Source organism: Phycodurus eques, chromosome 5 (genome assembly GCF_024500275.1).
Source record: "Phycodurus eques isolate BA_2022a chromosome 5, UOR_Pequ_1.1, whole genome shotgun sequence".
NCBI lineage: Eukaryota > Metazoa > Chordata > Actinopteri > Syngnathiformes > Syngnathidae > Phycodurus > Phycodurus eques.
In genome coordinates this window covers 31,075,017-31,099,968 of record NC_084529.1, presented here as the reverse complement: position 1 = coordinate 31,099,968, position 24,952 = coordinate 31,075,017, and the positions used below count along the sequence as shown (strand labels likewise).

General features: G+C 41.2%; 2 protein-coding genes across 5 annotated transcripts in view; both read right to left on the bottom strand.

Moving 5' to 3' along the window:
* Positions 1 to 20: 20 nt before the first annotated feature.
* Positions 21 to 4,666, bottom strand: zpd (zona pellucida glycoprotein d). The gene is made up of 10 exons (XM_061676291.1): positions 4,398 to 4,666; positions 4,228 to 4,279; positions 4,043 to 4,153; positions 3,086 to 3,294; positions 2,839 to 2,996; positions 2,193 to 2,307; positions 1,986 to 2,113; positions 1,693 to 1,876; positions 251 to 356; positions 21 to 142 (listed from the first exon to the last, which is right to left on the bottom strand). Exons 1-10 carry the CDS (start codon positions 4,416 to 4,418, stop codon positions 21 to 23), a joined length of 1,206 nt encoding a protein of 401 aa, XP_061532275.1. The 5' UTR covers positions 4,419 to 4,666.
* Positions 4,667 to 8,511: 3,845 nt separating this feature from the next.
* nup93 (nucleoporin 93) overlaps positions 8,512 to 24,952 on the bottom strand; it is a 31,460-nt gene continuing 15,019 nt past the window's right edge. The window contains exons 4-22 of one of the 4 annotated variants that reach the window (XM_061676287.1): positions 23,655 to 23,717; positions 22,273 to 22,401; positions 21,366 to 21,440; positions 20,267 to 20,359; positions 20,038 to 20,177; positions 17,433 to 17,565; positions 17,061 to 17,218; positions 16,787 to 16,952; positions 16,550 to 16,643; positions 13,106 to 13,297; positions 12,910 to 13,036; positions 12,750 to 12,822; positions 11,714 to 11,758; positions 11,012 to 11,128; positions 10,778 to 10,896; positions 10,564 to 10,681; positions 10,330 to 10,413; positions 10,121 to 10,249; positions 8,512 to 8,890 (exon numbers count right to left, since the gene is read on the bottom strand). In XM_061676287.1, coding sequence (XP_061532271.1) covers positions 8,783 to 8,890; positions 10,121 to 10,249; positions 10,330 to 10,413; positions 10,564 to 10,681; positions 10,778 to 10,896; positions 11,012 to 11,128; positions 11,714 to 11,758; positions 12,750 to 12,822; positions 12,910 to 13,036; positions 13,106 to 13,297; positions 16,550 to 16,643; positions 16,787 to 16,952; positions 17,061 to 17,218; positions 17,433 to 17,565; positions 20,038 to 20,177; positions 20,267 to 20,359; positions 21,366 to 21,440; positions 22,273 to 22,401; positions 23,655 to 23,717 — 2,163 coding nt within the window. In that variant the 3' untranslated portion in view covers positions 8,512 to 8,782. Of the gene's footprint in view, positions 8,894 to 10,120; positions 10,250 to 10,329; positions 10,414 to 10,563; positions 10,682 to 10,777; positions 10,897 to 11,011; positions 11,129 to 11,713; positions 11,759 to 12,749; positions 12,823 to 12,909; positions 13,037 to 13,105; positions 13,298 to 16,549; positions 16,644 to 16,786; positions 16,953 to 17,060; positions 17,219 to 17,432; positions 17,566 to 20,037; positions 20,178 to 20,266; positions 20,360 to 21,365; positions 21,441 to 22,272; positions 22,402 to 23,654; positions 23,718 to 24,952 lie in introns of all 4 variants that reach the window. The other 3 variants (XM_061676286.1, XM_061676285.1, XM_061676288.1) reach the window with 3 other exon arrangements.

Sequence of the window (24,952 nt, the reverse complement as noted above, 5' to 3'; positions counted from 1 at the left end):
ATGTTTTGACATTTTATTGATCAGAGCTGCTCCGTTTGTGCAAGCTTCCTACTGCCAGCTCTTGCCACTGCGATGAGGAGGGTGAGGATGAAGCCCACGGCCCAGACGCCCGCTACGGGGAGCACCACAGTCGTCACCACGTCTGTGGAGTATTACAAATCACACACACAGATGCAGCTTGTGTTTTTTCTGAATGACCAAAGTATCACCAAAAAGCAGCGGGGCGAGGGATAATGTAATGTCGGCTTACTAGACACCGGTTTGTCTGGCGTTTCGATTCTGATGGGCCCATATGACAAGAGGCCTTGGGCAGGGTCCACTTGCACTGCTTCTCGCTTAGTGATGGATTTGCAGTTCTGTAAACAGAAAAACAAGCTCCATCTTTATTTATATAGATTTTTTTTTTTTTTTTAAAAGACCTGCTTCATTCAGTAACCGTGCGTATGCACAGGTTTTGTGCTTAAATCATGTACACACGTTTAAAGCACAAATCTGTGAGTCATCAATAAGTTTGTACTCTGAACAAATTTAGAAGCTCCTCAGACCATGTGTACGCACAAATAATGCAGGATCAGCTTTTGGAAAAGCTTCAAACATCTTTTAACCAAGATGCACAACGTATTGTTAACTAGTCATATATAAAAACAATTTTAACGAGAACTCAAACCAGGAATTTGCTAATGAGTTGATTGTCCGTCATGGCAATGAAAACGACATTTCATCACTTTCACCCTCGTTCCACTCAAGCGCTTGTACGTTTGTGTCCCTCGCCGCAGCCGTGCAGTACGACAATGTCACTCGACAAGCAGGAAATGCGAGTGGACTATTTGCAGTTCCTAGATTTTCCCCACGGCATCAGTCTTCTTTCTAATCCCTACGATAATCTGAACCATATTTTAAAATGTGATCCAAATTGATCTACTCGCTCGCGCACGCACGCACACACACCGCCGCCGGCATGGTAAAGTTTTGACAGATTCCAGCAGGCGTGGCTCGTTTTCTGTCGCTTCCAACACGAATCTCATGAATTTTATCAACTACAAATGCCTCTTCGTGGAGTTCTATTCATTCCTTACTATGTAGTTTAACAACTTATGCAGTGTTTGTTCATTCTCAGCAATTAAATAGTTTTTCTATAGGTACAGTATATGCATGTTTTGCGCTACATTGTCTAATTTAACTATGGAACTCAAAAATGAAAAATGATAAGGCTTTTTGTCGGTTTCTGTGTTTAGCAAGCTTTCCGATCATACCACCTTTTGTGAAAATAGGATAACGATTCTTATAAGTTTCTCAAGTTTTGGTCAGTTATCTCTTATGACTTAAAACCACCCGCATTGGCTGAGACATACCGTACGGAGATCCTTTTACAGGGAAATAGGGGCGCAGTTTACGCAGACTGCGGGTCACGGGCACAAGCACGTCATTGAGAATGGAGGTCTGATTCACTAACATACGCACGGCGGTGCGAAGAAAACTGGCCGGTACGCACGTGTCACGAATCTGGACAGTGATTTCGCATATGTGCTCAATTTGTGCGCAGAGAGAGACATTTTTCACGCATTTACTAGCGAATGAGGCCCATCGCATGTAACGTTCCCTCAGCATAACCTCCAAGCCCAACACATACACACGCCGAGATATTATTATGTGGACACGGTGAATTCACGAGGATGACAGTAATGAGCTCACAGGTGTGCAGGATATTCTGTCATCCGGGTCACAGAGCTGCACGGTGCAGTGCAGATAGAACAAGTGCGGCTCCACTGTGAAGCGGAACATGGCAAAGCTGTAGTGAATGGTGGAGCTCTGCCCGTTCAGACCAGACTCTCCCTCACGTAGGCTGTGGAAGGCAACTGTGTCGTCGGTCACACACCTGGACGGGGACACGGGGGAGGAGGAGTCGTAAATATTTACGCACGCACGCAGACACGTTTACTCTTGAAATGCCAAGAGTGAATATTTCAATACAGAGATGTTTTAACCCATTCAAAAGCAGGCTGTGAACCAATCCCTCCGAGGCATTGGCCTGCTGACTCTGTGTGGCCCAGCAGTCGTTTATTCGAAGAAGGAAAAAGTCCGCGGGCTCTGTCACAGCCACCTCAACATATACCTGAATGAATGGCGAAATGTTGAAAATGAATTGCAGAGTGGCACGGGCAGAATTAAGAGAGTGAAGCTGGACAAACTACCTGGTCCCCCAGCTCAACAGTGGGGGCACTGCTGAAGGCTGTCGTGTAGCTGTGATCCATGTACAGCATCATCCTTATGGTCGCCTCTAGCTCGTCGACACGCACCATCGCCTCACTGTTTGTGTGAGCAAATCGTAACTCGCTCAGGTAATTGCTCACAGAGTTGAAAACTGTTGGCTGAACACGAGTCGCCAACTGTACACTGCTAAATGAGCTCACAGCCACTGGCACCTACAGAACATCCTCGGAGACACACTGGTGATTCGCCTGTCTCCATGACAACTAAATCAGCTAACTCCACTGAAGATGACAACTAAGTCGTACAAATCTATAGAGATGAGCGTGAATGAGACAAATCACATCTTAACAATACATTTAATGGACGCACAGTAGTACTATACGCATCATTGTCAGCTGTGAAACCCATCCATCCATTTTCTGTAGAGCTTTTCCTCACCCGCGAGTGCAACAGGCAACAAATTGCAGCCTGGTAAAAAATTACAGATTTCTCATAGTCGTACCTCTCTCAGGTCGAATTACACAACGGCAGAGGTGCGTTAGGTTACAGACAGTTCAACTAGGACGTTTGGACACTGCACATGGCTCTTTGAGTGAGAACAGGGAAATAACATGAAAGCGACTTTACCTAGATATAGGTTCAATTGGAAAAGGCAGGCTGACTGTTCTGATGAATGGAAAGATGCATGTGAAATCCAGCTTGATGACTGGATCTCGGATAATGTTTCCAATGGCCTGAGGCTCTGATTGAAGACTCAGGGTGTACGTGACATGAGTAAAGTTTTTCTATGAACAGAAACACGAACATGATCAGATTAGCATATGTCATTGTATTTGACAGCAGTCGGTGTTAGACTTTGCAACGCTGAACGTACCTCAACTGACTTGCCTCCACAGCTGATGTATTCCTTTTTTGCTAGCTTGACCATGTAGTACGGAACCTTGTTGATAACTTCCCTGTATGCTTTGCATGATCTATTGGGCAGGTGCAAAGACGTGACCGGCGTGTTGTAATACATGAAGAACTCTTCACGGGCTCTGACTCCCATGTACTTCTCAGTGCACAAGACTTTGATGTGTGCATCTGTTTAAAAGCAAAAGGCAAAACGAAGGGAACCATGGATTTTGTGAATCATTCCACCTTTAAAAACAAATAAATAAATACAAATATAGTGCAGTGAAGCTATACTTCCAGTTTTAACCTAACCGTCAATATATAATTGATTTTACTCAGAGTCAAGGTGTACTGAACCAAACCAAATATCGACCCTGAAAAAAAACTCTACCTCTAATCTGTTTCCCCAAATACAGTATATCAGTGTGCCTGTCTGGGGAAATGAGAGGCATTGACTTTGTAGAAATGCGCCTTTAAAGTTCACCGAGTGGTTGTTTAACCACAGTGACTCTCAACAACTACGCTGTAGCACATTAGTATGCTGTGAGAAATTGGCCAGTTTCACTTAAATGGTCCAAAAAATTACTACAGCATTTAAGATTTCCATGTTTTTCTGCAATTCCTTCAAATAAATCAGCTTTGAGTTCGACTTAGCAAGCCCACATTTCACACCATGCACGAAAACTTGAGTTAATTGAGCCGATATCATCATTATTTCAGTATAAATACTTTGTGACGTTTGATGCGGTGCATTGGGACTTTACTAACGCAAACACGAGGTAGATCTGCCACAACCAATATGGCGGACGGGCATACGTATCGCAGAAACAGGCCAAGCCGTTCAATGAGGGTCAAATGTAGAGTATATACACACACGTCTATGATTCTAATGCTGATACCCTGCAAAAATGAAGGCGGGGGAAAAAAACAAGCCTACCTTTGTCACAGTGGTCGTCATAAAATCCTTCCAGACACTTGCAGGTGCTCTTGTCTTTGGACAGGGCGCATCTTTCTGGGTTGGTGGCGCAAAGCTCCACGTCGCAGATTCCTGCTCTCACATAACACAGTGGCACAAGCTAACACGCCCATTCTACACTTCACTTCGCATTTGTTTAGAATTACCTCTAACTTGGTGGTATAGGAAGCCAAGGAGCAGCAAGAGAAGAACAGCGAGCTGGCGTGAACATGAAATAGTTCCATTTAAAACTTCGTCTTGTGTTGGTCTTGCGCTAGTTAGCATTCGAGGTGCGCTAGCTTGCCCTCCCAAATGACAAAAGTAAATTCATACCCACCTTACAGTTGTTTAAAGTCATTGTTGTGCTATTTTTTTTGGATATATAATATATATATATATATATATATATATAAAGCTTCGTTTTAAAGATTTTATTGGCGGTTAAACGGGGCCGTTAGGTTCTGTTGTCGCCGTCTTCATCACCGGACGTCCTGCAATTAAAAACACCTGTGCTCTGTCATGGCGCTAAAAATGAGCAATTTAGACTCACGTTTGACTTTTATATCCTTTCATTGTTTAATAGAACCATTAAGGTTACTATTATCAAACTTGGTTTTGCTCCAGGTCTCCTCACAGCAATGGTTTAGATTTTTCTTTTGTAATGAAAAAATAAAAATCAATAAAAAAACACAAGGACGAGCTCTCACTTCTCCCTGAGTGATTAAAATTTCGACCGTTAGGTGTCGCTATCACGCTCATGTGGCGAAACGAGAAAATGTATATGAAGGATCAAACTGGCATTTTCGTTAAATAAACTGCTTTGTTTTAAGCCAATGAGAAGTTAAAGCTTAATTAATGCGACATAATCTCTTTGAAACAATCCTATAATTACAGTAATAATAGACCCTTGTGGTTTGTGTTCAAAATCCCTCTTCTGACAGCAATCTTTTTCACGACTATTTCATAAAACTATAAAAATGTACTTGCTAACATCCCTGACAGTGCTTCACCAATACCTCACTGTGATTGGACAAATGTTGGAAGTCAATCCAACATTTGTCCACTGTGATTGGCTAAATGTTCTAGAGGGGAAGTATTCGCCATGATGATTGAATGTAAACGTCAGGTTAATTTGAAAACCATTGTAGGGCCTCATGAATAATAACATGGCCAATGAACAGATTTATTATTTTTTATTAAGGGCACAGGTAGTAAAATGTCACTAACAATGGCCACAGAATAAGACACATGTGCCTACTCCATCCCTCCATCCATTTTCGAAACCAGTGTTTCCCAATGTATATTGAGCCAAGGCACCCATTTTACATTTGAAAAATCTCACAGCTATAATGATGATCTCATCTCAGTTGACTCAAAAATTGACGTTTGCGACCAGCTGGCTTGCCATGAACATTTTCGCTCACGGCCTCTGTGGTTTGTGGTTTCCCAGAGTTACTAGCCACTCAGCATTTGCACTAGCCACCATTTTGTTTAATATGACTATAGCTAGATTTCAAAAACTACATTTCCAAATGACCACTGTGCACAGGCGGTCCTGGACCGAATAGCGCCCTGCGCGACGACCGTCTAGAGAGATTGAAAACGTGTCGTCATTTCCGCGATAAAACCACGAAGAATTGCGGGACGAAGTGGAAGTGGTAATCGCGAACGGGTCGTTGTCTAGCATCAGCTAACTCTGTAAATGGAGACAATGGTAAAAAGTTGCGTCATTAACTATCGCAGTCGTTGGCGTAACAGCCACGAGACAATAGGCAAAGGAAAGCTAGAAGACGAACAGCTCGAGCCGTGTTTCCGGCGTCATAAAGAGGGAACGTGATGTTGTGTAACATCAACGTTATGCCGTTCGAGCATAACGTTACGAAACGTTACGTTACAATAATAGTGATAAAATGTTACTCTGTTCAAAGCGTTTTTTTTTTTTTTTTTACAAAGTATCTGCTTTGTCCATATTTGGCTCAGACCACCCCTCTTTCCTCTGATTGGTTGCCTCCGTGTAGAAGACCCAACCCTCACGACTATGTTATGTTGACAGCGCCGGCTCTGGCGGAGATCTTTGCTAGTGACATAGATGACCTCGAGAAATTCCAATGACCCGATATTGGCGGAAAAACATCTGTAACTCAGGAATGTGCGGATGATTTTAATTCATATTTCACATGTTACCTGGGGCAGCATAGAGCCAATACAACCTCCCAAATAATAGAAAAAGTTGGCTTGGTAAAATATGGGACCTTTAAGGGTGTGACCCTGAAAATCCCTGCATCTACGAGGGACCGCAGCCTACGTCAAGCGAAAGATGTGGAGGCTTTGTCGACCAACTGGTCATCAGTGAATTGCACGGCACATAAAGACAACCATTTACACTCAGCGTCACACCAACAATTTAGTCTTCAATTCAATTAACCTAACATGCATTTTTTGGGGAATATGGGAAGAAGCCGGACTACCTGGAGAAAACTCACGCAATCACGGGGAGAACGTGCAAACTCATGAGATCCAAAAACTCAATCTTAAACACTGCGGCTATTTTTTAAACAATATCTAACCATTGTGGTAGGTGACACTTTTGTATAAAAAATATGAATCTATTGACATAAACAGAAATGCACTACGTCTGATTTAACAGAAGTATTTTGACGGCTTCACTAGTAGACAGATCACCAAGTGAATACAATAAGTGTGCCACATTGTGTCACATGCCCGGAGACTAGAGGGGCCGTTTCCCCAGACACCATCATTCCTTGTCTTCCATCTGTTTGTGACAGGAGCAGACGAGGTTGTGGGTAATAGAGCACTAGTGATTGATGAGACAGCTTTTGCAGGTCATCAATGGTGGAAGCTAAAGCCTGAAATACTGAAGCATCATCCTCCATTGTCATGTGCCTTAAATTTAAAAACAAGTTTTTTTCTGAGCTCTATTTCACAACATTGACATATAATAGGCCTACCCCAAATAGTGCAGTTTCTTTTTGTCCCACGTGTATTTCGATTGGAGATTTTCTTTTGGTTACGATTGTTGTACTGTTATTATTGTGTATGCTCTTATGTTTTGTGTACAGTACATACATCACATTGTATAGTTTGTTGTATACGTCTTTATTTGTATTCGCTTTTATTGCCACCAGGTTATACCACCTGCAATACCACCAGGTTGGCATTGCAGAAGAGAATCTGTTCTCTATTGCCTTGCCTGTATAAAGGTTAAATATATCAAATAAACACACGACACTCTTCAATGGACCACTTTATTGACTCCCATGAAAATTAAGACTTTTTCGTTTCTCTGTTTACACATCAATGCAAATTAAGTTTGTCCAGCCGCATTATTGTTCTGATACACAAAACGACAACGAATATAAAAAGACCATTCCCTGTTGAGAATACCGTACACCCTTTCAATTTTCTGCAGTCAGTCCTCGTCGACAGTGGTGCAGTGCCACCCTGGTGTTGTGAAATAGCCGGCTTGTAGGCGGTGTCTGTCATCGGCCTGATTCACAACACCAGCTGGGGCACACGCACCTGAGGGACACATCTTCTGCTGCGGTTACTGCTGGATGATGCTTGCATCGGTCGAAAGAAATGAGCTGTCCTTAACGGGATGGCACCTCATGACACAAATGATAGAACTAAATCCAGGCCTGGTCTATGTGACAAAATGTAACAGTATGAATGTAAACGTGGCTCGTGTGTGGCCCGGAGTGAACCGAACGCGTGTACAGTATGTGGCGAAGCACTGACAGAATGAGCCTCCATCTGTGTTCTCTCAGGCCAGACTGAAGGACACAGAGTGTGGGGCACACAGAATAGTAGAGTAGATGTTGGGGGCCTTGGGTGGGGGGTGGGGGGTTGTTACTTCTCAAGATAAAGGCCATCAGCAAATTATTACGCAGAACTTTCAATGGTTGTCAAAATGCTACTCTTCACACATTCACAGCGTCACCCCATGTACACTACCAGTGAACAGTATTTATTATTTATTAAAAAAAAAAAAAAAAAAAATCTTAGGCTGATAAGTCAAGACCCACCGTAAGTCCGTAAACCTGCCCTTTCTACACCAGTAGCAAGAATTGATAACATACACTATGCTGCCTCGATTATTTATTTTCTATAACTGAGAATAGCACATTCCTCTGATCTTCCAATTTTACTTCCCTCTTAACAACTTTATGAAGAATTCCAAATGTTTTTTTGTTTTGTTTTTTATAAACCGCTCAAACAGATGTGAACACTTATCCAAGGGAATAAAAAGGAGGCTTACAGTACAGATTATAGAATATGGTGTCTCCAATACTGAGTGCATGTCGACATGTCTGAGCCTGCGGGGCTATGGTAAAAATGAAAAATAACCAGAGCTTTCACTGAAGGTTGTCACAATCTCTTTTTCTAGAAACCCTGAGTGCATTAAAAAATGCAGGTGATCAAATCAAGACATTTTAAATAAATCACGCTAAATAAAAATATGAATGCAACAGAGCGACAACTGAAAAGTACTAATTATTATTTTTTTTTATTCCAAATAACTGGTAGTACAAATATGAAAAAGCACAACGGGAAAAGGATCAAAAGAAATCAACTACGGACAGAAACGCAAATACACAAACAATGAATGTTTGCCTCACCAAAATGAAATGATGAAAATGAGATTGTGGTTCGTGTCACCAAAACATTCCCTGGTAGTTTTTAATTGTGTGTAGTGACGTCTCAGTTCATCAGTAATTCCATTTGCACCAGTCTAGCATTGGTGTCTCCGGCCATGTTGTAGGGAATCATCCCAGCGAAGGTTATCAGGGCTCGAGCTTGACCGCGCAGCTGCTGTGATCACAAGACACCAAATGAAGATGAACATACAAGAGCTTGAGTTGGGATGTGTAAAACCCACAATACCATTTAGCATCAGTTGATACGCAGTTACAAAAATATCAACAATTTGAGATTTAGAGAGGCATTTGTAGAAATGTTTATGATTGAGGATTCTTTTGTCAAATATTGTTGACTTTTTTAGGTTAAATTGGAATACTAATTTTATGTGGTTGCAAATAGGACCAAAATGTGAAATATTTAGTCCTGGAAGTTATATACTGTTAATGCATCTCAATAAATTAATGATCCTAGAAAACTTTATCCATTTCAGTAGTTCAATCATTAATGGATTGATTCAACCAATGGGAAAATAGCTTTCAGAAGTTGGGTGGGGCTAATTTGGTCTTTCACGATTGCACTGTCAGACTACTGCAATTTAAAAAAAAAAAAAAAAACTACTGCAAGAAAATCTTGCACGATCTTTTACGATCACTAGGCTTTATCTTGTAAACTCAAACGCTACCAGATACACTCGTTACCATGGCGACGACAACAACAGTGGATCGTATCTGTGTATTATAAGAACAAAATGGGGAAAAGCGTGTGCTGGTGGTCACCGGTGCTCGGGAGAGGACTGTAATTCAAGGATTGCTTGCTTGTTATCGTACTTATCATACAATACCGTTCGCAAGCGGGAACCGAAACGTTATGTAGCCTAGCAAGCTAGTGCTAGCACTAACGGTTGCGCGTAATCATGCCGGCGTTACGTTATGTAGAATCATGCTCTAAAGTTTTGGTGTGTGTGTGAAGTCATTTCATTACAATAAAGTAATTTAATTACAGTAAGTTAGCACCCATGTTGTAATGTTGGTTTGACCTGACTGATTAGAATAATACATGACTTGAATAGAGAATACTTTTGAAGATACTCAGGTATAGAGTACACAAGTATATACAGTTAATGAACAAGTCATTTAAATAGACACATTGCTCCATCTTGTGATCGGATCAGTGATCGGTTATTGTTTTTTTTAAACTCGCTGATCGGCCCCAAAAATCCTGATTGTGTAAAGCCCATCAATTATGCCTCTGTTTCCTCAAAACTGAAGTTACTGGCAAAATCCTTAATTAAAAAACAAACAACCATCTATTTGTGCAAAGATTTTGTCAACTTCCTAAAAAGTTCATATACTGTCTCTAAAATGGCTTTTCACTGTGTTTCGTTACAAGACTCCTCACCGTGTCTCTGTCATCCAATGTCCTCTGAGCTCGCCCCGGTGTGCCTGCTGGCGCCCCCTTCAGACGCTTGTACTGAGTGAACAGGATGTTCATGGAGGCTAGCAGCACCTCTGACAAATTGTGGCGCACCTAAGAGGAGGGGGGGGGGATTATTAATTATTATGTCTGAATAATAATGTTTCTATTTTGATTCATGAACTTATCCTCACCTCGTCACTGAAGTTCCTGAAAGCCGCCACTCTCTCCTCCACACTCTCCTGGCTGAGGGGTAGAAGCTTCAGACGCTCCATCACCTGACACGTGCAGGGCCAATATTAATTCCATTAACCTCACGTAATCTCGCTTCTCATGACAACTATGACACGTCAACATAACAAATTAACTGACTTTCTTCTCCTTGTAAATAAGTAGCAAAAACAATTACAATGACAGGAAGCACTCACATCATATGCTCGATCAACATGACCTGCATGGTACTCATCAAAGAAGGTCATCAAATCCAGAAGCAGGTAGAAAGTGCTGTCGACAAACTTGTCTCCCGCAATGCCTTGAGAGCGGTACCTGTAAGGGGAGACAAATAATCATCTGCTATAATCGCTTCTATCAACTTCAATGATTTTCAAATGGTGTATAATGTAAGTTTCTGTGTGTTCTGACCTCTCCGCAATGGCCCCTGCAGTGTTTTTCAGCCTCTCCTTATTAGACTGAGGAGCGCTGACCTGCGCAATGACAGGACTCAACAACCTGTTCATCAGCTCCAACACCTTGTCTGGATTCTTCAAAAGGACCAAAGGGTGATGACGCAGAGAACACAGGCAGAAGTAAACGGTCGGACAGTTTAAAGGAGCTCTGCTCTGGAAGAAAGCAAGGCAAGGATGAAGGAGTGCTCACCTTGGCCAGCTCATAGAGTTTGACTGCTTCCTCAAACAAACCCTTGTTCTCAGCTTCCAAGGCCACTTTACTAATGATAGCTCTGGTGTCACCTGCAAACTTATCAATGACACCGGGCTGGAGAAAGACAGAGGTCAAATCAGATGGAGTTAGAAGTTACAAGGAAAATGAATCATGCCAGGAGTCGTGATTCCATGTGAGGACCTTAGTAACATGTCGCCTGACTGTAAAGGAACATCGCAAGAAATTATAGTATTGTGTCAAACTTATTTATTGCAGTAGTTCAATTCAAAATGACATAAGAAAAAAATTATTCAGGTAGGAATTTGCCTTATGAAAATGTTTTAATGAATCTATATCATATGAATTTCATTTTTTGACTTAAACTACTGAAATGCACTTTCTGATTCTTATTTATTAAGATGTGCCTGTATATATTGCTTGATCATCTCTGTTGTTTAATCGGTCAAATTAATGACATTTTCAATTCGAAGAAAAACTTTCTGAGCTGATTAGGTACATGTATTTTAGTAAATGCTATGTGCTGGCTCATCAAACAAGAAGTAGAATGGCACTCAACTGAGCACAGACCTCCATCAAGACCAAAAACCAACTGGAACATTTCTAATTTAGGTGGATTAATTAAAACAATTACTTGAGTCACCGCAAAATTCAGATTAATTATTAAAAGACAATTCTTACCCTTCTGCTTCCATCCTTTTCCAATCTTCCCAGTAACATATCGAACTGTAATAGACAGACAAAAAATTCCCAGCAAATTAAGAGGTTGCTCTGAATACAAAAACTGGTGGATGTTCAGGCCAAAAAAGTTCTATCTTGGTCTCGTCAGACCAGAGAATCTCATTTCTCAGCATCTTGGGAGTCCTCCAGGTGTTTTGTTTTAGCAAACTCCATGCGGGCTTTCATGTGTCTTGCACTGAGGAGAGAGAGGCTTCCTTCCGTCGGGCCACTCTGCCATAAAGCCCCGACTGGTGGAGGGCTGCAGTGATGGTTGACGTTCTAGAACTTTCTCCCATCTCCCAAATGCCTCTTTGGAGCTCAGCCACAGTGATCTTTGGGTTCTTGTTTACCTCTCTCACCAAAGCTCTTCTCCCCCGATTGCTCAGTTCGGCCAGACGGCCAGCTCTCGGAAGGATCCTCGTCGTCCCAAACATCTTCCATTTAAGGATTATGGAGGCCACTGTGCTCTTAGGAAGCTTATTGTAACCTTGGACGGACCTGTGCCTTGCCACAATTCTGTGAGCTCTTCAGGCAGTTCCTTTGACCGCATGATTCTCATTTGCTCTGACATGCACTGGGAGCTGGAAGGGCTTGTATAGACAGGTGTGTGGCTTTCCTAAACAAGTCCAATCAGTATCATCAAACACAGCTGGACTCCGATGAAGGTGTAGAACCATCTCAAGGATGATCAGAAGAAATGGACAGCACCCGAGTTAAATCTAAAATAGTGTCACAGCAAAGGGTCTGAATACTTATGGCTGTGTGATATTTCAGTTTTTCTTTTATTATAAATCTGCTAAAATTTCAACAATTTAGTTTTTTTCTGTCAATATGGCTTGCTGTGTGTACATTAATGAGGAAAAATATGAACTTAAATGATTTTAAATGGCTGCAATATAACAAAGAGTGAAACATTTAAGGTGGTCTGAATACTTTCCGTACCGTATGTTCATATTTAGATGACCAAAAGGTGTCGGAAAGAAATAAGGTCACTCACCTCTCGACTCTCAATAACAAGTTCACTGACACATCGCATGAACATGTTTTCTCCCTGGCTGTCCTTCTCATTTCTGAAGATACACATTGTAAGCATTAGAAAACATTTTTGGGGAAAAAAAAAATTGCTTTAAAAAAAAAAACAATTGGAGTAAAATTACCGTAAAAAGTAGAAGTACTGCAGGGCTTCCCGTGGATCCGTGGACTCGAATTTGCGAGTGTAAAGCATGAGCAGGCGGATGAAGTTGAGGCGCCGCACAGTGAGAGGGTCACCGGGCTCTTGACTCACTGCGCAGAGACGCCATTTTAAAAACCAAGTCGTCTTTCCCTCGTCCATTTGTGTGTTCCTGTACTCACGAAGCTGAGCACTTTGGCCAGAGGACTTCAGCAACAGCCGTAGCTCATACAGCACCAACGCCACGTGTACGGCATGACTACGAAGTCTCTCAACCCGAAACAAGAATGCCACGGCGGCCTCAAACTGAGCAGTCAGGAATAAGACCTGGAAATACAGGAAGGGCTGCTGGCTCGCAGAGAAATGGGACTCCCCTGTTGGATGACAACAGAGTTCTTCAAAATAAAGAAACAGCATCTTATTTAAATACACACCGAAATGAGTTTTCCTCAACCATGTTAAAACCTAGTCTTATATACTTCTGTAATTCACATTACAAAATAAAAATGTCATTGAATTTCTAAAATTACAGCTTCTTTTAACTTGCTGAAACGTGACAAACAAATGACAACTGTCATATTTCCTCATATAGTGGCCAGGGGCATTCATTTACTCGACTTTACTCGGCAAAGGGACCAGATGACTATTGTACATAATTATTGTTGGAGGCCTTGATTTGTAAAAACATGTTTATATTAAATAATCTACATATATAACACATATTTTAAAAAATTCACAAGGAAAAATAATATTCCATCCATTTTCTATGCCACTTGTCCTCCTATCCAAGCTGATTTCGGGCAAAAGGCAGACTACATCCCGGACTGGTCGCCAATCAGTAACAGGTCACATATGACAGACAACCACTCACACTCGCATTCAAAGCAACACTGAGTGGGAATCAAACCCACTCTGCCTGCATGGAAGGCAGGTGAGTAAACCACAATACTGCACTATCAGTGACTTACATGTATGATTAAATGACTAAATAATGTACATAGAAATGTTCGGTGATTGTCGACCAGTCCAGGGTGTACCCTGCCACTCACCCAAAATGCTCCAACTCACCAACGACACAAATGAAGACAACCAGTATGGAAAATGGACGAATTGAAAATAGCACTGGTAAATAGCTACTAGAAAAATGCGGTATATAACAGAAAAGGCAGCAGTGTGAGTGCACTGGCGGCTTCAGCTTTCATACATTACAATAATCTAAGTGGCATGCTGGTTCCATATCACTTGTAATCAGCACAGAGGAACGTCGCCGCTGAGCCTGGTTCTATCAAACACTGCATGTGCATCCATTAACTGCACATTGAAGCTCACAATGGTAACAATAAAAATGCAATTCAATGTATCAAGGCTTTAAATTTACCCAAACACAAAGGAATGTCTAATTTGTTCCACATGAACAGTATGAGCTATACTTCAGAGATCTAATATTTCACCTTCGGACAGTTTGACTATGACAACTCACATGGAAGTAGAAGACTTTTGAAAATATTCTATAATGCACAGGTACTTCGTCATCAAGTTTACTTTTTAATTATAACGCCTAATCCTCTTGCTCCCTCCAAGTTTGAAGAGTAGAGCAAGGTGGACTGTGTCAGCCATTTTATAGCCTTATCTCAGAATGGCAGCGCTTTAGTTCAAAAAGCACTGAGCATATGAGAGAGAAGAGTGAGAGAAATAGAAAGAGAGTGAGACCGCAAGAGAGACATAGAGAGCAGTGGGAAGAAAGATAAAGAGTGTGGATGTTTGAGAAAGAGCAAATGTACAAGCGGGGGGTGTAAAAAAGGGGGAAGAAAATCAGCGGGAGGATGATGGCGAAACAACAACAACAAAAAGGAGGGATAACAGAGGAGGACAGAGCAGGATGCAGTGAAAGAACGACAGGAAGAGGCCAAGTGAGGCGGGTGAGTGCTGGCAGAAACGGAACGAAAGCGAAAGCTCTGGGCTTCGTGTCCCGCTGTTGAGCAAGATGGAGGACAACGGGAAACACGGTGCCAGGCAACTGAGGGAGCCGAGGCACCGAGCGAAAACAGAATGGGGCTTGAGGCTGCACTTTCTGCTGCGCAGAGAGGGTGGGAGAGGCGACACGAGAGAGGATGAGGGTGACTGAGCGCAGCCTACAGTTTTATCAGAATGCAGCAGGATCATTGTGCATAGACAGCCAGGGAAGAAAACTGTGGACCACAGGGCCTGCTGTAATTTTTTTTTCATGTCACAGGTACATAGTTAGTTCCTTTTCAAACAAGTTTAGGAATGTTTCATAAGAAATTGGAATGACTTTTAACCATAAAGAATGAAAACAAAGTGGTTCCAATTACTGCGAACACAGAGGTGGCCTAACACACCACCTTGAGATAGCACATTTACATGCGGGCTGGAAATTTGCAGAGCAGCCAATTGTTACGGAACGTCCGTATGTTGTTGTGGAAATCACTGAACGTTGATTGTTCTGGATGATGGGGGGGGGGCATCTGACATTACCGTCGCTTCCACATTGAACAGCTGCTTGGTGCAGGCTATTTTACTACACCCCCCGGCTGCAAAGCCCTCGAGGCGAGAGTTCTCTTTGCGTCCGGTGTCAATGCATTATAAGTCACTGATCATCACCTCCATGGTAGCAAATAAGCTACACTTATTACCATGCTTCTTACAAAAGTGTCACGAAGGGAGGACGAGGAGTGGCTAGGTGAAGCCATGCTAATTGCTACGCTATCGTTACAAGCAGTCGCAAAACATCGAAATAAGTGATTTGGTGAAACAATACACTTGTAACATAGGTCTGGCTGGAACCGCGTTTTCGCAGAGAGTGACCAACATAACAACAGGACAATTAAGACACATCCACACAGGACGCCATACAGGACGTCACGTCTGAACCGGAAATGAATTAGTACGTCACCGCACAAGTCACTTCCGAACATGGGCAGGTTAAAAGTATAGTATTAATATTAATAAATATTTGTAATAATGGGGGAAATTTGCATCATTGTGGATACAGAAAATATAAATATGTAATATAAATAGCATGCAAAAGAAGACAATTACATTTCTTCTTCGTACATGTACATTTTTACACTTACAAGAAGCATATTGCACAAAATAGCTGTTTGACTGTAGCTTTAATGGACAAACTCGGAACTGATGATACGTCTGAAACGATGAGCAACTCAGTTTCTACAGTTACTACTTTAAAGTCATTTAAAGTGATTTCAGATTCTCGTCCACTTTTCCATTAACTAATTAACTCATTTTTTTCCCCGTTTAGAATGACGAAGGAGTCCGGATTTGCTTCGCCTCGTCGTCACAGGTCTTTGTGGCTTCTTGTCAAACAGCAGTCTTATGGGTACTGTTGGGTAGTACAATGTAGTACATTTCATTGACATTTGGTTTTGTAATCATTTTTAGATTGGATACTGCCCGAAGACATTATTATAATTAAATGATATCCATCCAAATCATCAGCAATCAGACAAAAACAAAGATTATGTTTGCAATCACAGATTTTACTGCCTTTTAGTACAATGGTGTAAAATAAAAATTGCAGCAAAGGAAATAAAGCTTTACAGTTGACCTGTAGCTCTGTGAGAAACTGTGACAGTTACTGTACATACCGTAATCCTCCAGGAGTTGTTTCTGTAGCTGGGGCAAGGTCAGTCTGTCCTGAGGGGAGCTGCTGCAATCATCATCGAAACAGACCTGATTCAACTGCAGGGAAAAAGAATTATGCAACCATAATTCAGATGACAGTAGATAACAACTCAGGAAGCAGATCAATACCTGCATTAAAAAGGTCCTTACATTGGGAGCAGCGAATAGTCCAACAAAGAGACAAAGCAGACATACATTACCTTAAACCATAGATAGTCTTCAGTCTTGTCTGCCACTTCTCCATGGTTATCGCTGATGTCACATTTCCCAATGAGGCAGTAAACGGCTCGCTTGTAAGGATCGGCACTGTTCCTCAGCACTCTGCGGTAGTGGAGACGAAGCTTGTTCTCCGAAGTTGGGGAAAGGCTAAACGATGGAAGACAAAACAGATGGAAGACTAAGAAGAGTATTCGATCATGTGTAAACGAGGGAAAAAACAACAACAACAACAACAACAACAAACACACTTCTCACCGTCTGTCTGGGCTGTTTGCATACTCCTGGAACCAGGTCTTGAAGTCTCCTAGCTGGTGCTGCACTCGGTTGATTACGTGCATGGCTGCGTTCAGGTCTCCACAACGTAGACAGTAGTAGATCACAGCCCAAACTGGGTGGCCCTCTATCTCACCATCCTGTTGTATGAGCAGACATGTTACAGCTAACACAATGGAACAAAGATAGTCTATTCCCATTTATTAGAACGTCACCAGTGATTAAAATGAACTCAGACCTCGGTGCAAACTCGAGTTGCATCCTTTTTTCTTTTGTAATTTTGCAAAACACAATCAATGAATTCGAGCAATGATAGGAATATGTATAGTACAGTACATCGAAAGCATTGGTTACCTGCATGCCAGGCAGGGGCCCTGGTAACTTGATGTTGAGAAAGCTGCGGACAAGTTGGTACGTTCCCGGCACCCCTCCGAGTTGGGCCTGATGAAGGTTCCCGAACACAGTCACCATGGTGTAATTTTTATAACTGTAAGATCGGCGACAACCCACAGTAACTTAGTCAACTGCATATTAAAATTTTCACTTCATTTCTCACTATTACCAACTTCAAAGGCTAATCCCAAATGCATTCTCCAGGAAAATATTAAGTACAATATTATTCTGTTTTTATTGTCCATCTCTGAGTTTGAAGTTAGTTCATTCTGTGCTGTGAAATAATCCCTAACGTCGCTCCGTCGCGTAATACATTGGACATTAACATCCGTAAACTAATTAGATCATTGTAGCTGCGTTTCCTGATTAATACAAGATGTAATAAGTGGATCAACTCTTGTCACCGATGTTACGTGTGGTTCGCGGTTCCGCTGGGACCACAACCAATACAAAAGACCAGTGGAAATACGACACTGGCTGATCTGATGAGAAAAACATTTTGCTTAAACGTAACAGTAACAATAGAGGAGGTCCGCTCCAGAGGTAGGTAGAGTAGCCAAACATTTTACTCAAGTAAAAGTACAGTTACTTGACAATAATGTGACTCAAGTAAAAGTCAAAAGTTGTCCTCCAAAAAATTACTTGAGTAAAAGGTACAGTGAAATAATTACTCAAAGTACAGAGTAAATAGTAACTTCTGATTTGTTTTAACCACAGCATGAACATCAATAAAAAAAAAATAATTGCAAAATAAAATATGAATGTGCAAATTATGATATTGCTGCGTGTGTGTGTATGCAGAGTCAAAACTACAACAAAAAAACTGCAATTTACTGCACGGTGTTTTCTCAAGTTAGAAGTGAGCTGAAATATCCACGTTTGGGCAGACAGTACCAGACCTATATAATACATGAAAGCTGATGTTTTTGTTCGTCTAAATGTAAACACGAGTAGCGCGCCATTGCCTTCATGGTAACGGCGACCTTCCCAACATGGCTGCCACGTAGGCAGGACAATCAGCCAGGCTGGCTTATCTAGTGTTGATACCTATGCCCAGGAAGCCCAATGGAAGACGATGTGTGAGGTCATGTGACTTTGTGTTGTTTGATTGGTGGACTAGACTTAAAACGTCACTAGCGCTTTAAGTGGATTGACGAAAACAGCGGCCAATGCGGAAATCGAAGTCGTAGTGTCACACACAAAATAGTTGATAAGTAAGCAATAATTGAAAAATAAAATTAGCGAGCGACATGTAGATCATTGTAACGGAGTAAAAGTACCGTTACTTCTTAACAGCAGAAGCAGCAGAAGTGTTTTTTCTGGTCTGGCACTCGCATTAGTCCTCCGCGGGGTAATATTCAGAAATTACATGCGTGTGTGTGGATGTGTGGAATGGATCTAGCTGCCAGCGTTCAAAGAGTACGAAACAGCCTATGACGACAGCGACGGCGAGTCTCCCCCCACCGCCCCATGTATGATTTCAATGGGATTCAAATTAAACTGTCAAGCATTTCAGAATCGCATCATCATCAAACAAAACATAACCATAAAGAAATTAATGATGGGTCTTGTTCAGTCATCAGTCGTATTTTAAAAAAAAAACAATATTTCACAAATTCTGCTAGGGTATGTAAACTTATGAGCAAAACTGTACATATGCAGTCATACGTACCCGTCATATTGGAATGTAAGTTTAGGCTACACCTTTCTCATAACTTCTAGGTGGCAGTGGCATATTGGAATGAAAGAGTACAGCTTTTTCATAACCCCTAGATGATGGCATACATTTTTAAAATGGGAAAGTTTTTTTCCATTTCCCCCTATACCTATGCATAATGCGTACCATTGACTTTTGACATTTTTTGGGAAGGGGGATGCACATTATACACGAGAAATTACGGTACCCTCGTTGTTGGTGACATAATGTCACAGCCGAACACGGCACCTGACGACAGTTAAGACCGTGGGCACTGACCCATTCACTAGTATCAACGTTACCCACAAAGCCATGTTGTCGCTGGTGAAAGTTTACAAAACTACCCATCGTAAAATGCACACTACACAGTCGGGTGGTGGTGTTGATGTTCAGCTCGCAAGTCTGCAAAAAGTCAATCCATCGCTTTTTGGGGGCGCTTAAATAACATCACCGAACTGTTCTGTAAATTGAGGCATCCAGAGAAGATGCATTTTCGGGTTGCAGCCATCATGAGCTTGCCAACTACGCGCTGGAGTGGTAAATGGGCCTTGTTATGGAAGTTAAGCACAGCTAACTCACAACTAAGCAGCATAGCCAAACGAAACATGGTCACTTTGTCCTTATATAGTGGGGGAGGGAACTCTCACTAGAAAGGCTATGCCCTAGCCCCCGTGTTTTAGCCCTGCTCACAAAATAAGGACAAAAGGTGAAAAAGATGCTTAAGCTATAGCTCAACAATTCAAATTTGCATGGGTTTTCAGCACTTATCTCCAGACATATTTAATATATTTAGAAACAAAACACAGATTTCTGCTTAGGGGATCACTTTAATTTCCTCAACTAAAGGAAGATTTGAATCCGGGCGTTTACCTGTTCTCAAGGAAACCGAGCGCCTGCCGCACAAATGCCATTTGCATCTCAACTGAAGTGCGACTCTTCAGTGTCTCTTTGGCAGGAACCAGCAAAACATCAGTCATCTGTTTCACCATCAGCCACAAGTCTGACACATTCTAGAGGGTGGATGGTCGTTAATGAGAAACACCTACATACAGAAGTGCAAAAGAAGAGTCATATTTGCAGTTACATGTAATGATATTACCTTATCGTCCAAGCTTTCTGCTACAGATGCACATAAATCCCCCAGATTTGGCTGAATGTGACCATTCACAAGCTTCTCGTTAAAAATGTAGATCTAGGAGGAAGTGGCAGTTATAAACAAACAAATAAAACAGAGATTACGCCCCCAGCAGACAGGAAAATGTGCAGTAATAATATTTTATTGACATTTAAAAAAGCCTACCGTTCCATCTTCAGTTTCCCGACTAAAAGCAAAACATTATGACCATCGAGTGAAATGGTTCACAACAAAAAACAGCAAAAAGACAATTATAATACTGAAGAGGTCGTCAAAAAAGATGACAAAAACGAGACAAATGATGCTGCAAGCAATGTGCCGACACATCGTGCGAGGACGTGGATCATGACAGACAGAGGGAAGGTCACAGTGGATAACAAGTGAGGGTAAGCAATGGGAGAGACAATTTACCCACAATCCTCCTCTGCTGCCCAATCAATCAATACGTTTGATCTGTCTTCCTGTGACCTCATTTGTATTTGATGATCAGGCATGCGTGCAATTTAATTTGATCCACTTTATGCTTGAATTCAGATGAATTTATTTATTAGAATATGAGGAGATGATGGAATGGCTACAACAAATTCCTCCTGATATTAATAGCCTACAAGTTAAAAGAATATACAGTTTATGGCTATATTTGAAATTTGATCACTTTATCCAAACACAATAAATGACTAATATTCGTAAATGGTGAATACCATATTTTTATGAAAACTCTTAATCACGTCTTGCTGGTTTTATTTCAAATCCACTGTAATGTTGTATAAAGGTAAAATAAAAAATAAAAATCCTAATGTGTTAGGATTGTGTGTACACAGGCACCAAAATTTTAGAAAGTAAAAAAATAAATGCTTTTCTCAAAATAAATATGTGTAAGTTTAAAAAAAAAAAGGTACTGATTACTGTTAAAAGGCTAATTTAGGTCATTTTAAAATATTCTCTAGAGAACATAAAGATACATAATATAGTTTCCAGTTCTGTCATCGTGACCCAAAGATGAACGAAAGAATGTTTTCTAACACCACCAGCTCCCTCCCTAACTGCCATTGGATTGACTCACCTGACGCCCATATGCCACCTCCACGCTGTCCAAAGCACTCCTTCCTGGTGCTGTTATTTCACTCACAAAGCTGGGCTACAACAAAAACAGCAGCAACCATCTGAATACGACGCACACAAGTACAAAATCTTTTTAATGTATGCTATATGCACATTTTCTGTTGCTATACTGCCAAGGTGATGGATGTACATTGAACTTTTTGTTTTGTTATTGCTGTTTTTATTCATTTCTAAAAGTGAAAAATTCTTCAGCCTGTTGGGCAGTTTAAGCACCGCTTGTAATTCTGTTGCTGGTACAGCACGCAGGTGAATATGAACCAGCTGCTGTTTTGTTTCAACATTGAAGATGTACTATAACGCAATTCTTTTTCCTGTCGAGATTGATACCAAGACCCCCCCCCCCCCCCGATACAAAAAAAAAAAACAAGAAAACATTTTAAACTTATACTTGTGTAAATTGTTTGAACGAAATGGATCAAACATAGCTACTGTAAAAAGGTAATACAAGCTAAGAAATGTGCTACCAGATTTGACATATTGAGAGCAAAAAAATATTTGATGTTTTTTTTTTAAGATGCTATATTAAACATTTGAGAAAGTCGGAAACCTGTGTTCAAACGGGTAAAATAGACCAAAAATAGACATATCCTTTTGTCTTGATGATTTAAAAGCAAGAGGTGGAGGTGGCATTCTATTTTGGGGAATGTTTCTTTTTCATGATAGACAGTAGCTCAAATAAACTGGTCTACGGATACAAAAGAAAAGGAATTCGACCTGCAGCATTGTGCTCTGCGAAACAGCAACAACAATTGTCCTCTATGTGAACAGTAATGGCAAATTTCCTATTTATTACATTGTCTTGCCGTAAATGTGAAGGCTGCTTAAGCTTTGCGGTGGGAGTCTTGTACCTCCACGTCTTGACTGAAGTCAAGGGCATCCTCTCCTGCTCCGAGAAGAGTGTGCAACACTCTTTGCTTCACCTGCTCCCACTGCACCAGCATGGACTCACGATGGTACTCTTCAGCCAGCAGAAATGTCTGTAGCAGACTTTGCTTCATTTAAAGTGTACATTCATATCTGTCGAATCACACAAAACTGTGCCATACCGGATCCAAACAATAGACCTGTATTTATATGATCATTTTGCAAGTACAATTTGTGCGAGTGTGATACCGAGTCTGCTATGAAAGATGTCGATATTCCTGTACAAGATCACTCCACATGTAAACCATTTCGCATACACTCAGTAAAGGATGTCAATAGCTAGCTCTAGACTCAAGTAGAGCTTGTGAAACCCCATCAGGACTCGTCTATTTTAACCCTCCACAGAGACTCAACGTGAGATAATGGGAACATTAGATAATTAAATCCTTTCCATCTCCAGCCCAGGGAGATACCAATCTGGACTGGAGTCCCCATTTACCGAGTTAAATTGGTCACTACTTGGATCTCTCAGCTCTTTTTTTTATACATTTGAGTACATCGCTGCAGCAATACGCCAATGCAACACAAAATTTGTGCTAATTTAGTGTGAATGTCTCTGGAACTAAACCACCAGAGAACTTTTTTGGGCTACTTAGGATATTATTGCTAGAATACTTTTCAAGGGTGCTTCAAACCTTGCTTAAATTGTGAACATTGTCGATATCAAATGAATATTTTATAAAGCTGTTTTGATAAACTGAATATTTAAGCCAATAGTGAAAGCGTTGTGAGCATTGTATTCTGTCATGAACCTGTGGGACACAGAAAGACTCTCTCTCTTTTACATTGGGGTTCAGGATGTAGACATCTGGAGGGAGATGTAATAAAAGCTCTCTTTATAAGTCTTTAGAGCAACCCTTCACATAAGTCTTTCCTGCTCCCACAGGGAACTGGGAGATAATGGGAACAACAACTAATTAAAGGCTGGGGCTATTAGATCTGCTCATCAGGGAAGCCATTTCAAACCCATTCCCTAAAGATTTGCACCATTTAGATCACAGCCAAAACACGTGAGGAAAAAAAAGCATGCGTGTTTTCAGATTTTCTTAACTTCATGTCGAAGAAAAAAAACAAAACAAAACGCAGCCTTTTCAACCCAGGCAATACGGGACAAAAACTGCACTTAATCACGTTAAAACTGAAGTAACTTCTAATTTCCGAAGCCATTTTGTCATGATAACATCTCATCATCTAAGATCATTTAGCCCTGCTAATTTCCGAGGTGTGTTATCTAAACTCCCACTTTGCTCTGTCACGCAACTCAAAGACCCAAGCAGAGATCAGACACTTGAGGCATGGCACTGACCCTTCGGCGAGATTCCTCGATGGCGGACAGCAGGGCGTTGTCCCTCTCGTTCTTCAAGAAGCCCTGTGCAAAAACAGGAAGACAGCAGAAGAGGGCAAGGCAAGTGGAGAGGGGAAGAGAAAAAGAGAGGATGACATCTTAGCTTGGCTGGACAAAATGATGATAAAAAAAAAAAAAAAAAAAAAAATGTGAAGAGTCCTACAGGGAGAAATGTAACAGACATTTACTCTGCGGGAGACAAGAAGCCGCTTATCAAGCATGTGTCGGGATTAGTGAAACGTACAGTTGCTATTTCACACAGCTGAAACTGCAAATGTTTGCACTTTGAGCTGTACTAATTCTCCACGCGCCATTTTGCAATGAGACAGCAATCAGCACAGACTCCATTTTGAGATCTTCGCAAAATGGCTTCCGCAGCAAAACTTCCCTCCCTCTCGTGCGGCTCTCCCTGCAAAACCTGTACTCTCATCCAACTTGATGTGTTTTAAAGACACACTTAGCAATCGCAAGAGTGTTCATTTGCAAGAGGCTCTTATGTAACAAATGCTGCATGAAGATGAGTATGAGGCTGCAATCGGAAAACGCTGAAGGAAAGTCAGTGACCGCAGACGAGCATATGGAGCGCTCATTTTGAGATACCATCAAAATGGCAGGTAGCTGATGTACATAGCCCTCTTTCAAGTCAATGGAACATTGGCTGTGTTACATGAAGAAAAAACTAAAACAAATGCTGAGGCAGAACATCTTGTATGTATATCTAAGGTGATTTTTTTTCCCATTATGGAGCCTGTAGGCTGTACTAATATAAAGTATGGTCATTTTACCATGCACACACAAAATAACTTTTGGCGATGTGCAAAATAACAATTCTGTCAACGGTGTGGAATTGATTGTTGATTATCCGTAGCTTAAAGCGACTAAGGCAGCATTGTTCAGCTCAACACAATACTTACGCATAAAATACACTAGCATGGAAACATGAGTTCAGAACATTCTGAAAGCGATTCTCATGTTCAATTAAAATATTTTGAAATAATAGATTATGTATTTTTTTTCCCCATGTCAAGGAACTTTAGTCGAATGCCTGTTTTGACTCACAATTACATCAAAAGAATGACAATCTGACGACTCATTTGAAAGTGATCTAACCCCTTACTCATCACAATTTAATGGGACTTAAAGGAATGATTCTTGTATATATCAGACATCTAAAAACGATGTCTTTCTAGGAAATCGAGTCACTGAAGACCTTGCTCGGAAGCCACAAATGAGCATAATTGCTGTTAGTCGTTACTAAA

Bases quoted from the DNA above. Each gene is read 5' to 3' on its own strand.
- zpd (XM_061676291.1), bottom strand. From the start codon at position 4,418: ATGACTTTAAACAACTGTAAG. The intron at 3,295-4,042 runs GTAGGCTTGTTT...GCTTTTAAACAG, and splicing joins TGACGACCACTGTGACAAAG to ATGCACACATCAAAGTCTTG. The intron at 2,308-2,838 runs GTAAAGTCGCTT...TCACACAAACAG, and splicing joins CCAATTGAACCTATATCTAG to TGAGGCGATGGTGCGTGTCG.